The sequence below is a fragment of the Sinocyclocheilus rhinocerous genome, unplaced genomic scaffold, assembly GCF_001515625.1.
Source record: "Sinocyclocheilus rhinocerous isolate Xijiao unplaced genomic scaffold, SAMN03320098_v1.1 scaffold85, whole genome shotgun sequence".
NCBI lineage: Eukaryota > Metazoa > Chordata > Actinopteri > Cypriniformes > Cyprinidae > Sinocyclocheilus > Sinocyclocheilus rhinocerous.
This window is the reverse complement of record NW_015649998.1, coordinates 1,812,731-1,824,571: the sequence shown is the minus strand read 5'-3', so window position 1 is coordinate 1,824,571 and position 11,841 is coordinate 1,812,731. Positions and strand designations below refer to the sequence as shown.

The 11,841-nt window shown below is 35.9% G+C and overlaps 1 protein-coding gene across 2 annotated transcripts in view; it reads right to left on the bottom strand.

Moving 5' to 3' along the window:
* Window positions 1-10,197, bottom strand: part of LOC107711098 (protein Jade-3-like) — a 20,051-nt gene extending 9,854 nt beyond the window's left edge. The window contains exons 1-10 of one of the 2 annotated variants that reach the window (XM_016516030.1): window positions 9,889-10,197; window positions 6,034-6,125; window positions 3,944-4,003; window positions 3,765-3,844; window positions 3,498-3,655; window positions 3,228-3,418; window positions 2,931-3,142; window positions 1,855-2,022; window positions 1,510-1,626; window positions 91-549 (exon numbers count right to left, since the gene is read on the bottom strand). In XM_016516030.1, coding sequence (XP_016371516.1) covers window positions 91-549; window positions 1,510-1,626; window positions 1,855-2,022; window positions 2,931-3,142; window positions 3,228-3,418; window positions 3,498-3,655; window positions 3,765-3,844; window positions 3,944-3,992 — 1,434 coding nt within the window. In that variant the 5' untranslated portion in view covers window positions 3,993-4,003; window positions 6,034-6,125; window positions 9,889-10,197. Of the gene's footprint in view, window positions 1-90; window positions 550-1,509; window positions 1,627-1,854; window positions 2,023-2,930; window positions 3,143-3,227; window positions 3,419-3,497; window positions 3,656-3,764; window positions 3,845-3,943; window positions 4,004-6,033; window positions 6,126-9,505; window positions 9,784-9,888 lie in introns of those variants that run through there. The other variant, XM_016516029.1, reaches the window with a different exon arrangement.
* Between the last annotated feature and the right edge of the window lie 1,644 nt (window positions 10,198-11,841).

Genomic DNA, 11,841 nt, shown 5'->3' with positions numbered 1-11,841 from the left:
GGTTGTACTTTCAAAGACTTACAAAAATTGCTTTGATTCTGGAAAAAAAAAAAAAAAAAAGATCTCATCCACGATGACGAGAGTACCCACCCTCTCCAGGTCCTGCCGCAGATGCATGAACATGCGCATTCGTGTGTGGATGCTGTCCTCCTGTGGTTGCAATAGCAGGTTCTCTTCATCATCTTTAGGTGGCAGCAGGGCCTTGTTAAAGTTGCTTTTCCTCTTCATCTTCCAGTACTGAAAGATAAAATCCAGCAGGTTGATTGGCAGTCCAAGGTCTTGGGCCACTTCCTCAGGATGAACGAGTGTGTAGAACTCCTCCTCCAGCTCCTGAAGCTTCTGCGCCCTCAAGCCCAGTTTCTCAGTCTCAGTTGGAGGTTTATGACAGGCCGGACTCAAGCCCGCTTCTCCAGCTTTGGGTTTGCTATGCTTCAGGCAGTAGGATTTGAACTTGACCTCGTCACCTTCATCCAGGATGGTCTTCATCTCCAGGTTGTGTTCAAAAGCACAAGTGACGTGGAAAGGAATGGTGCAGTTCTTAACCGAACACTGGAAGATGAGAGACAGTGTTATATATATATATATATATATATATAAACAGTCTGGAAGACGAAAGTCATTATTTTGATAATAGATTAATCAAATAATTTTTTCAATTGGGAAATTTACTTCCTAGATTATATTTTATTACATTTATAGAGGTAAATTTGGGACTTTTTAAATACCTTTTTAAGACCAAGTTCAGAACTTTTAAGGAATAAATTGAAAGGAACATAATACATTAATCATTTCTCTCAATGTAAATTAGTTGTTTTAGCAACATTTCAAAGTTTAAAAAAACAACTTTCTACACCAATCTTCATCACATTTTACAAAAAGTAGCTTAAGGCATGAATATCTCTGCACCCAAACACAACCCTAAGAATGTTTAGATATTTGTATTGGAAAACAAGACAAATATACAAGGGAAGATATTATTTTGGCAGTGCATGCAACATTTAATGCCATGCCTTTATGAATTTAAGACATTTTTAAGGCCTTAATTTGGTGAAGGGTGAATTAAGACTTTTTTACCTGCAGAAACCCTGGTATTAGGAAAAAAAAGAATAATAATTGTATGCTATATATTGTGTACAAAAAAGGTTTAAAATATTAATTTTACATTGTGAACAGCATATAGATTTTCAAAATTAAATGAGTAAAAATGACATTTTTTTCACGAGTTACTCAAAAATATCACTACTTGCTTGATTATTAAAATAAAATATAATTAATATTAGACTTACATTTTACATCCAAAAAAATTGTAATCAAAACTACCACTCATTCTCTTGCACTGTCAAAATGATGTCACTGAAGGAAGTTCTCTTTCCCAAGATCTTATATACAACTAAACAATAATGCATTTTCAAACTGATATTATTATTATTATTATTATTACGGAGTAATTCTTGCACCCAATTAATCAGTAGAAATGTTCATGCACTTCTTTGCCCTATAAAGCATTACCTGTATACAGGCTCCAGTCTTGAGTTTACAGAGACTGCAGATGAGCGACCAGCGACTGGGAGGAATATGAGACACTTTGGTGATGGGTTCCATCCTCTCTGGGCATGCAATGCTCACCTAAAGACAAATACAAATTCTCTTAAAAGACCCCATAAACTCAAAAGTGGAGTTTTATGGCTTTTAGCCCATGTCTGTTAACTCTATGATACTCTTAAATAATACCAACAAACATGCTGGCATAGAAAAGAAAGCTCAATTTCGTAATATTATTAATGAAACAACATCAAGAGCATACAACATAACAATAATGCAGGTGTAAATCCATCCTTATGACACATAACTCACCTCTGGTATCCAGAGGGCACAGCTTACATGAGCCCATTTAGTGCCCGCCCTGGTGGCCTTCATTGCACCCCCTCTTTTAGGACACAGAAGGCACTGGGGATTGATGCCAAGCACACACGTTCTGCACAACCAGTTCCCATCTGGCACTTTCACAATGCCATAGCAGGCCTGCAACAGAATATGAGTGTGATGAGTTTTAGGATAAAGCGATCTTCTTCTAGCTTACCATAATTACAACAATAGAAATCAAATCAAATTTTAATCATTTAATAATTGCTTTTATTGCTAATATATACACATATATTGTTCATATATTTATTTTATTGTTAATAATACACACACGCACAATTAAACCTCTTACACAATAATTACTACACTACCATTCAAATGTTTGATGTTGATAAGACTTTCTCATCAAGGCTGCATTTATACAAAAACCGGTAATATTACCATTTAAAACAACTGTTTCTTTTTGAAACATTTGAATAAATTTTCAAATTTATTCTATTCCATAGTGGAAACTGTGATACTTTTTTTGGAATTCTTTGAAGAATAGAAAAATCAAAAGAACAGAATTTATTTGAAATAGAACATTTTTGTAACATTATAAATGTCTTTGCTGTCACTTTTGCATTTAATGCATCCTTGCTGAATATAAGTATTAATTTAAATAAAAAGTATATAAGACCAGAAGTATATAAAAGTACAAGTACATGTAAGTTTATATAAGATCTGCATAAGTATATACAAGTTCTGCAATATTACAGGATCATATGTAGGATAGGCTTGCCGCGATAGACGGTGTTGACGGTGATACCGGTGTTACCGAATTGCCGGTATTTGAAAGTGAAAGTAAAATGCTTTTACAAGTTTTACAAGCTATTTAAAAGCGAAGGAAAGCGAGGAAAAGAGGAAACGCCCCCGCGGTGATACCGGTATTACCGGTGTTGTCACACGTCGATTAACCGGTGGGAAAATTTCCTCACCGTCACAACCCTAATGTAGGATCGTTAGACAAAAAAAAGGTCTTCTGATTTTTTGAGAAATTTATTTACTGACAGTAACAAAGATCTCACCTGGTGCACACAAATGTTACACTTGTCACAAAAGACCATGTCATTGCCCTCCTCGCTGTCAGGTGAGCGACATACATCACAGATGACATCCTCATCATACTCTATTCCCAACCCTTCCTCAGTCTCGATGGCGTGGTTCATGTTGTCATGGCACTGTCTCTCCAATGCCTCCATCACCCGCTCCATCGTCAACTCATTCACTGGCCCGTCACCTGAATGTAACATCCAAAATGTACTTTATCCCCTGAAGCACGTCATGAGACCAAATCTTATAGGGAAGCATTTCTTCTCACTTACCCATAATCCCAAGTTCTGCATTGAGCTGCTGAAGCCAGTATAGGTCCATATCGTCCAGGTCATATCTACACATAGCTTCTGCCAGCTCCTTGAAGTTAACATAACCCGTCTCCGTAGAGTCCTGACTCCAGCTTTGAATATATTTCCTTGGTTTGGTGAAGAGGACCTCCTTTGGCTTCTCTGCTATTATCCTACACACAAAAACCCCAACTTCAGTCACATGCAAGATGGTACATGTCCAAAAACCTGCTTTTATTCAAAGTGACATACCTCACAGAGGGCTGAGGGATAGTGTCTGGACTAGCGAGTACTTGTACACCCTTTTCCCATTCCTGCTTCCATGTGTCCGCCAACAGGTAATAATCGTCAGGAGAAATATGGTGAGAGTCTGGAAGCTTCATGGCACTGATCAAGTCTTTTCTGAACACCTACAAGGGAGAAATAACCTTAATGAGTGATACAACCAATTTTATTGTAGAAATATCTCATTCATAGGGCTGGTGGTAAAAACGAGGAGGTGTTTTCCATTGCGCTTACCTCTGCTGGTTTCTTCTGAGCAGAGGCGGGGGTGCCTGGTTTGCTTCCATACTTGTTAGAGGAAAAGGATGTCGAGGGACCTTTATGATACAAAAACGGAGTGAGCCAAGAATAAACATCTTTGTTCTGTATGAATCTTACAAGTAGATTGAGAATTTTTTAAGGCTCATTTTACTTACTCTCATTGTCTGAACTGTCACTGCTGCTTGAAGTCCTGAGTCGTTTCATCCTGACGTATCCTGCAGTGAAAGTCAGAGAAGTACAGCTTTAATACATCTTCAACTAAACAATGTTCCGCGTAAATCCATTTAGGTACAATACTTTCACCTACACTGAAACAACAAAGCTGTTTTCACATAACAGAAGAAAAAGAAATATCAAAAAGCAGTGGTTTGCAAGTACTAGTAGCCAGTGTTGGGCAGTAACGCATTACTTAATAGAAAATAGAAATATCTAAACAGAAAATATCTGAAACAAATAAATTGTTATACATCTATTGCACAAAAGCAGCAAGAACTAATATAAAATAAAAACGATTAACAGGCGCAAGCTTAGGCAGAGTTTCTATTTAGGCTATAACACGTGTTTGTTGCGTTGAGCAATGTTGATTTCTGGAATGCAATGGCCAGTCAGGAGTGCAGTGCTAAAATGTGCGTGCTCACGAATCTTCTCATTATAACACACGAATTGTAGACATTATGAAAGATTCATCATGCATATATTCATTGTGTTATAACAGAGCTTTGTGAGATTGCGATGAACTGAGATGTCATCTTTTTAGAGATTATAAATGCAGCGCTATTTGCTGGTATTCTGTCATCCCAAACCATGTACGCAGCAGCCTATGCTTGCTCTAGTTAAAAATAACAGTGTTTTGTGAATGTTGATGCTTTAATAACAAATATTTATCTGGAGCGTTTATGCTGGGATTTTATGTACATTTCATGGATGTAGCCACAGAAAAAAAGTAACGTAACTAGTAATGTAACTAATTACTTTTTATCAAAGTAGCCACTAGTTATTTATCATTATTAACCCTAAAGAAAATCCTGTTTAATTTTTTTTTAATCAAAAATACACTAAAACAGTAATATTGTGAAATATATATATATATATATATATATATATATATTCAATTTCATTAATTATATTAAACCTATTTTCTATTTTAATCATTTTAAAAACATAATTTATTCCTATGGTGGAAAAAATGGATTTTTTTTATCATCCATTACTCCAGTCTTCAGTGTCACATGATCCTTCAGAAATCATTTTAATATGCTGATTTGGTGATCAAGAAACATATTATCAATGTTGAAAACAATTGTGCTGTTATTATTTTAGCTGGAAACGGATACATTTCTTTTAGGATTCTTTGATGAATAAAAAATTCTAAAGTACAGCATTTATTTGAAATAGTATGACAAAACATTTCTGCATCCTTTCTGAATAATGTATTAATTTCTTTAAAAAAAAAAAAAATCCTACTGACCCAATACCTTTGAATGGTAGTGTAAATATTGCTCTTTATTACCATGCATTGGTATTTTGTGGCATATCAAATAAAATAATATAAATCCAAGAAAATAATATAATTCTACTCTGCATTTACTCTAAAAATAACATTTTTATATAGATGTTTTGGATAGTTGTTAAAATAGGTACTTACTATTGACCAATATGTGACCCTGGACCACAAAACCAGTCTTAAGTCGCTTGGGTATATTTGTAGCAATAGCCCAAAATACATGGGTCAAAATTACTGATTTTTCTTTTATGCCAAAACTCATTAGGATATTATGTAAAAATCATGTTCCGTGAAGATATTTTGTAAATTTCCTATCGTAAATATAACAAAACTTACTTTTTGATTAGTAATATGCATTGCTAAAAACATCATTTGGACAGCTTTAAAGGCAATTTTCTCAATATTTAGATTTTTAGCACCCTCAGATTTCAGATATGCAAATAGTTGTATCTCGGCCAAATATTGTCCCATCCTAACAAACCATACATCAATGGAAAGCTTGTTTATTCAGCTTTCATATGATGTATAAATCTCAATTTCGAAAAATTGACCCTTATGACTGGTTTTGTGGTCCAGGGTCACATAAGATTATTACAGGTTTATATTGCATATCATTACTAAATAGCAATGTGGCATTATAAATTTGATGGGTTTTACATGTTCAAAGGTAAATTAAAGTACCATGCAAATATGACACATGAACATGGTAATCATTCAGTATCCTGAAATAGATGTTATTACCATAGAGGGCAGCTTTAATTAATTTCCTTTCACGGAGCAGTTTTTCCGCTACGGTTTTCCTCCACTGTGCTGCTTCTGCCTCTTGCTCATGCCTGAAAACAAAGAACAAGACTTGAGAAGTGAACACATACGGTTCACAATTTGAATGAAAATGTAAGAGTACTAGGTAAGGTAAGAGTACTGATAGACAGCCAGCAAAGCACAGCCTGCACTGTGATTTATTATGCTCCAATACCTGACTGAGAGGCCTCCTTAAATAAATATTAACCAAGCTCACTAGGAGCAATTGCAGCCAAACCACACATATGAAACCATGTATGTACAGACACATCTTAAAAGGACAACTTATAAGCAAGGCAAATTATTTCAAGTGAGGATATTTCTGTTTAGATTAATTCACTCACTCACTACCAATTCAAACAATTGATGCATGTAATTTCTGTGCACAGACAACTACTGGACAACCATCGAATTGTGTTTGAGCAGCGGTTGCCTATTTTGTCCAAACACTTCACTTGGTTAACATAATTCTAGTGTAATCTTTTATTATCAAACTGGTACGGATCACTAGTACCGTACAAAACAAGTATTTTATAAATGAGATAAACTCTATAATTTAAGTTTTAGACTCCATGCTCATTATGACTGCTGCACACTGCAATGTCTCCAGACTAAGTAAACAGAAAAAGCACTCAGTGTGCCTCTTCAATGCTCCATGAAGGACTCTTGACGTGGATCTAAAGCCACATTTGTGACAGTAACAGACTGGCTTTCAAACCCACAGAGGAACATCTGCTTCTGACGCACACACTCTCCCATTCGCATAGTGTGAATGTTTTAAAAAGGAAGCACTTACGAGACTGAAAAGTTTGGTGTGACTTGCTCACCACATTCTTAATTAGGAGTTGGGCCGTATCTATCATAATATTAAAGAATTAGTATTGTAGTGTCACAGAAATGTTGCACCAAATCCACTTAGAATGAGTCAGCATTGTGTGATTGACTCCTACACTCTTAAAAATAAAGGTGCTTCACGATGCCATAGAAGAACCTTTTTGTCTAAATGGTTCCATAAAGAACCTTTAACATCTGAAGAACCTTTCTGTTTCACAAAAGGTTCTTTGTGGCGAAAGAAGGTCCTTCAGATTACAAAAAGGTAAGAAAGAGGTGGTTCTTTAAAGAACCTTTGACTGAATGGCTCTTTGTGGAACCAAAAATGGTTCTTCTATGGCATCGCTTGAAGAACCTTTTGAAGCACCTTTATTTTTAAGAGTGTATCTGTAAATAAGACTATTAATCAAGACCAATTAAGAACGTAATAGAGGGCTTTTCTCAAATTTGCAAGGTTTTAAGTCAAACTACAAATTTGCTGAAATGGGAGGCTATCTGATCTGGGTGGCCTTGCTTTGTGGTACAAAATGACACGGTCCTAAAACCAACCCCCACTCCTACTGCGCCATGATAAAGCACAATGCTCTGCCCAGACAGACCCCCCCACACCCCAACACTAACAGATCAGCGGCTGCTGAGAGCTACTTCACCCCCACACCCACCTCACACTGGCCTAGTGTGCCAACAACCCGTCCCATTTACTGACTCTATTAGAGATGCACTGCACAAATCATCTTCTCTTTTACGTTGAACTGACCATTAAGAATTATACAGATTAAAGTAGTGGTGTTCCGCTAGTGAACAAATCATTTAGTAGATGTTGCTTGTTGTTGACTTCCATGCACTGACTTTTATTTTTCCTTCATTTCCTGCTTTCAAAGACTGACTGCACTGTGAACCAACAGTTTGAGTACAGACAGAGAAATATTTCATGGACCTGCTGAAAGCATAGGTCTCTTCACTAAACAAATGGGTATTATGAGACTGGGAGCAACACTAAACAAAATATCTCTGCATGAACAAAATTAACTAGGGCATCTTGTTTGTGAACGATATGAACAAATTGGGAGATTTTATTTGTGAATGAGAAACTGCTGATGGACCGGCCAAGAAAGGATATTTCATTTGTATTGAAAGGATATTTTCATTTGTTCATTTTGTCATTTGAGTCAACAATAAAATTATGATGCTACTTTCTTAAAAATAAGGGTTCCTTTTTTTTTTTTTTAGAAGAACATGGGTTCCACAAAGACCCTTTCAGAGAACAGTTCTTAAAAGAACAATTTTTTTTCTTAAGGTGCTTTCACGTTATCAAAATTTTGGCAATATTTTACAGGCAAAAAGGTCCGTTGTCTTTTGTTAAAGTTTAATGATTTATTATAGCACATCTACCAAAGAAATCTCTTTTATACCAAGCAGCTTTCTGTTGGTCAACAGAGTGAATCCAGCTGACTCTCCGGAACCTGTTGTAACATCAGCGTGGAGAAGTCTTTCACTGGATTTCACACACTAAAATTTGCTGAACAACAGTAAATGACTCCTTTAAATAGTGGAGAGCATTTTGATAAATCTAAAGAACCTTTTTACCCATTGAACCATATATACCAATTAATTTTAAGAGTGAAATATAGTGAAACCCTTAATTAATTTAGGCTATTAATTTTTGTAGTTTTTGTCTGTAACTTGATAAAAGTCCAGCTCAAAAGTTAACAAGAAAAGAGCTTTGTTGTATTTGCATAACAATGACACCTACATAGATGTTCACCGAACGATTGTATAAACAAATATTTTAGTGAAATTATTCAAAAGACTCGATTCACTGAAAGCAAAATCTCTCCATCTAGTGCCCAAACTACTTCACCTCGGAACCCAACTCATACTGGCCTAGTGTACTAGCAAACCTTTATTTACTATTAGACGCACTATATAACTGACCTATGCAAAGTTACGCAAACCCCAACATTTGTTAATAAGTATCTTAAATGTTTACAATTTATAAAAGTCAAATTAACCATACACTAAAAGCACGCAGATTAACGCCAGCGGCCAGGGATTTCGCGGGGGGGGGGGAAGGGCATTCCCGCATTCCAACAACAGTACTTCCGCTCCAAACTTCGTCGCACTGTGCTCCTACTGCTTCAGAATTAAAACTAGTCATACTGTTTTCGTGTCATTTATTCATTTGCGTTTTACAAAGTGCTCGCCATTTTATACACTTATGCATTCTGTCGGTTGAATCATTCATTGCGCTAATGATTTAGCATTTGAGTCATTTACCAAACGAGGAAGATTTCACAAAACAAAATTGTTTCATTACACGGTTCATATTCATAACATAAAAAGTGGGCGACAAAATCCAGCGAATAAATATAGAAGTGTAATTATGCAACAACCCAGTGCTCATTCACCAAATGCACATCGCCTCTTTGCAAGCATGATGCAACGAAAAGAATCGTTTAACGAGCCCTTGTGTTGTTATGTTTCCCACTCAGTCATTATTCCCATGCTGGGTGAACAGATCAACTCTGCAAGTCCACACAGCTAAATAAAGAACGGAAGGGTAAACACAGCAATGCTTTACCGTAAAGTCTCACTAAACAGCACTAACGTTACTGTGTCTGTGTGTGAGCATGCTGGCGTCCTCCATTGCTGTAACGTTACGCGCGAGGGTTTCTGACGGCCTTGGCGCCAAACTCGAGTTGGGATATTGAACCCCCTCCAGTCCCTACAATACCTTCTCCTGTTATAATAACACGTCCTGTGGCTATATAACAACATTCTGTGCGTGATCGCAAACTTTAACGCGAGGATAATGTTATCGCTGCTACCAATATTGTCCCAGTTGCCTAATATGAACGTAAAACCCAGCTCGTAAGGGATCTGTAGGAAGCAGCAGGCCTGGATAACTGGCACACTGAGCCCCGTGTGAAGACACGAGCAGTATTGTTCGTGCTGCACCCTTACCTCTCATCCAAAAATCCAGCGTTTCCGCACGATCGCACAAAGCGATAGACTCTGCAAGGCCGTCTTCAAGTCAGCAGTCCAGAGATGCGGCAAATATTCGTATTTTCGTTGTTTTTTTCTTTTCTGTCCCACTGTCAATATCCCAAAAGCAGAAATCACCCTCTCACCACGACACAACAGCGCTATTGTACCACCAGACCGCTAGGTCCCAAACTCCGCCCTATTCATGGCCCTACTGAGCGCCAGTGGAAACTGGAGTATTTAGCATACTTCTTTTCAGTGGTAGTTAAATATCCTTTAGTTGCCACTATGGAGGGCTGTGATGTAGGTTAGTAAATTATTACGTTTTTATAGTAAATGGGCCATTCTACAGAATTGGTGCAAACTGCTGTCCCACAACCAAAAAACACATTTAAAAAGCATGCAAGTATTCAAATCTTAGATGTTTACTAAGATCCTTCTATTATCTATTGAAACCCACAATATTTAAAATATTAGTGAGCTTAATATTTATAGCGTCATCATTTATTGGGTACTTTCAATTGGGAGGATGGCTGTCCCAAACCCTAACCCCTAAATTTCAACTTATGATAAGGATGTTGAAATAATTTTTTTGTATTTTTTCCCCATTGTTGTTTTTAAAGGTATCTTTTTGATTCTTTTAAAAAGTGAAGTTCAAAAAAATATATATATTAATTTTATATTTTCTTTGTAAATTTTGAAACTAAAAAAATGTGTCAGGGCATTCTCATGTCACTGCCGAAACTGTATGTTTTAGTCCATTGGCTAAGACTGATTTTAACCCATTTATGGTCAGAAAATATTTATGTCACTCTCTCTCATAGCTACATGGTGAGTAGATAGGTCCCATAATTTTGAGGTAAATGTGTTCAAAATCTGAAAAATCTGTGTGTAACTTTATGGAACGTCACTATCGAGCACCTTTTTTCTTTTTCTCTCTTTTTTAAGCACACTTTTTTGGGAGTTATTCCATAATATTTAGTTTTTATATTGAGAACTGTGCTAGCTAACCATGTGCTGATTAGCATCTTTGAGCTAGGTTCAAAAGTATCTAAAATTGTCACTACTGAAACATTACGCTGAGTTTCGGTAATGACAAAAGGGAACACATAATCCTCAAATTTTGAGAAAATAAACAAAATTTTAGTCCAGTTAAGCCAATTTTTTTTGTATTTTAGTATGTTTTAGTATAAGTTAAAATTCTGTAATGTGATGTGGTCGCTACCAAAGCGTCACTACCGAAAATGTGCAGTCACTACCGAAACATGTCAAATTTTTGTCAAAAATAAAGTATATTAAATCATCAACTAAGATGTCATGATAGTTTTTGGTTCAGTGTATATTCAGACTAATGAATCCTTAACTTTGAGATCAGTATGGTCAACTTTTTGCCTTTTACAAAGAAAAACTGGATTCAAAATACAACAAATCTCATAAATTACACTTGAAATATTGTTAAAAATGTAATTGTTATTGATTTCCCTCTGGAAAAAATTAATAAAATAGCAAAAATATATATTTACAATGTAGATGTAAGCAAAATCTTAATAGGAGTTGTACATAATATACATGATACTTATGAATAAAATAAGGTCTGTGACAAAGGTCATATGACGAATATACATTTTTTTCTCGTAAGAATTACAACTTCTTCAGGGATGTGTTTTTGAGCTTGACAAATCAGACAAACACTGTAGTTCTTATTTAGCAACTTGTGTAATTTATGTTGTAGAAAACATCTACAAAGTCTAAGTAATCCTTACCACATAACCAAGCCAAATTACCCTTCCAGGTTGGCCTTCAAACTGTTGTCATGTTTCTGACATTATGTAACACTACTTAACCAGATTTTATAGTAACTCGCAATCTCTTTCTGTAATCAAATATGTACTCAACTCACAAAACTATTTGCACCTGTTGATATTCGTCTTA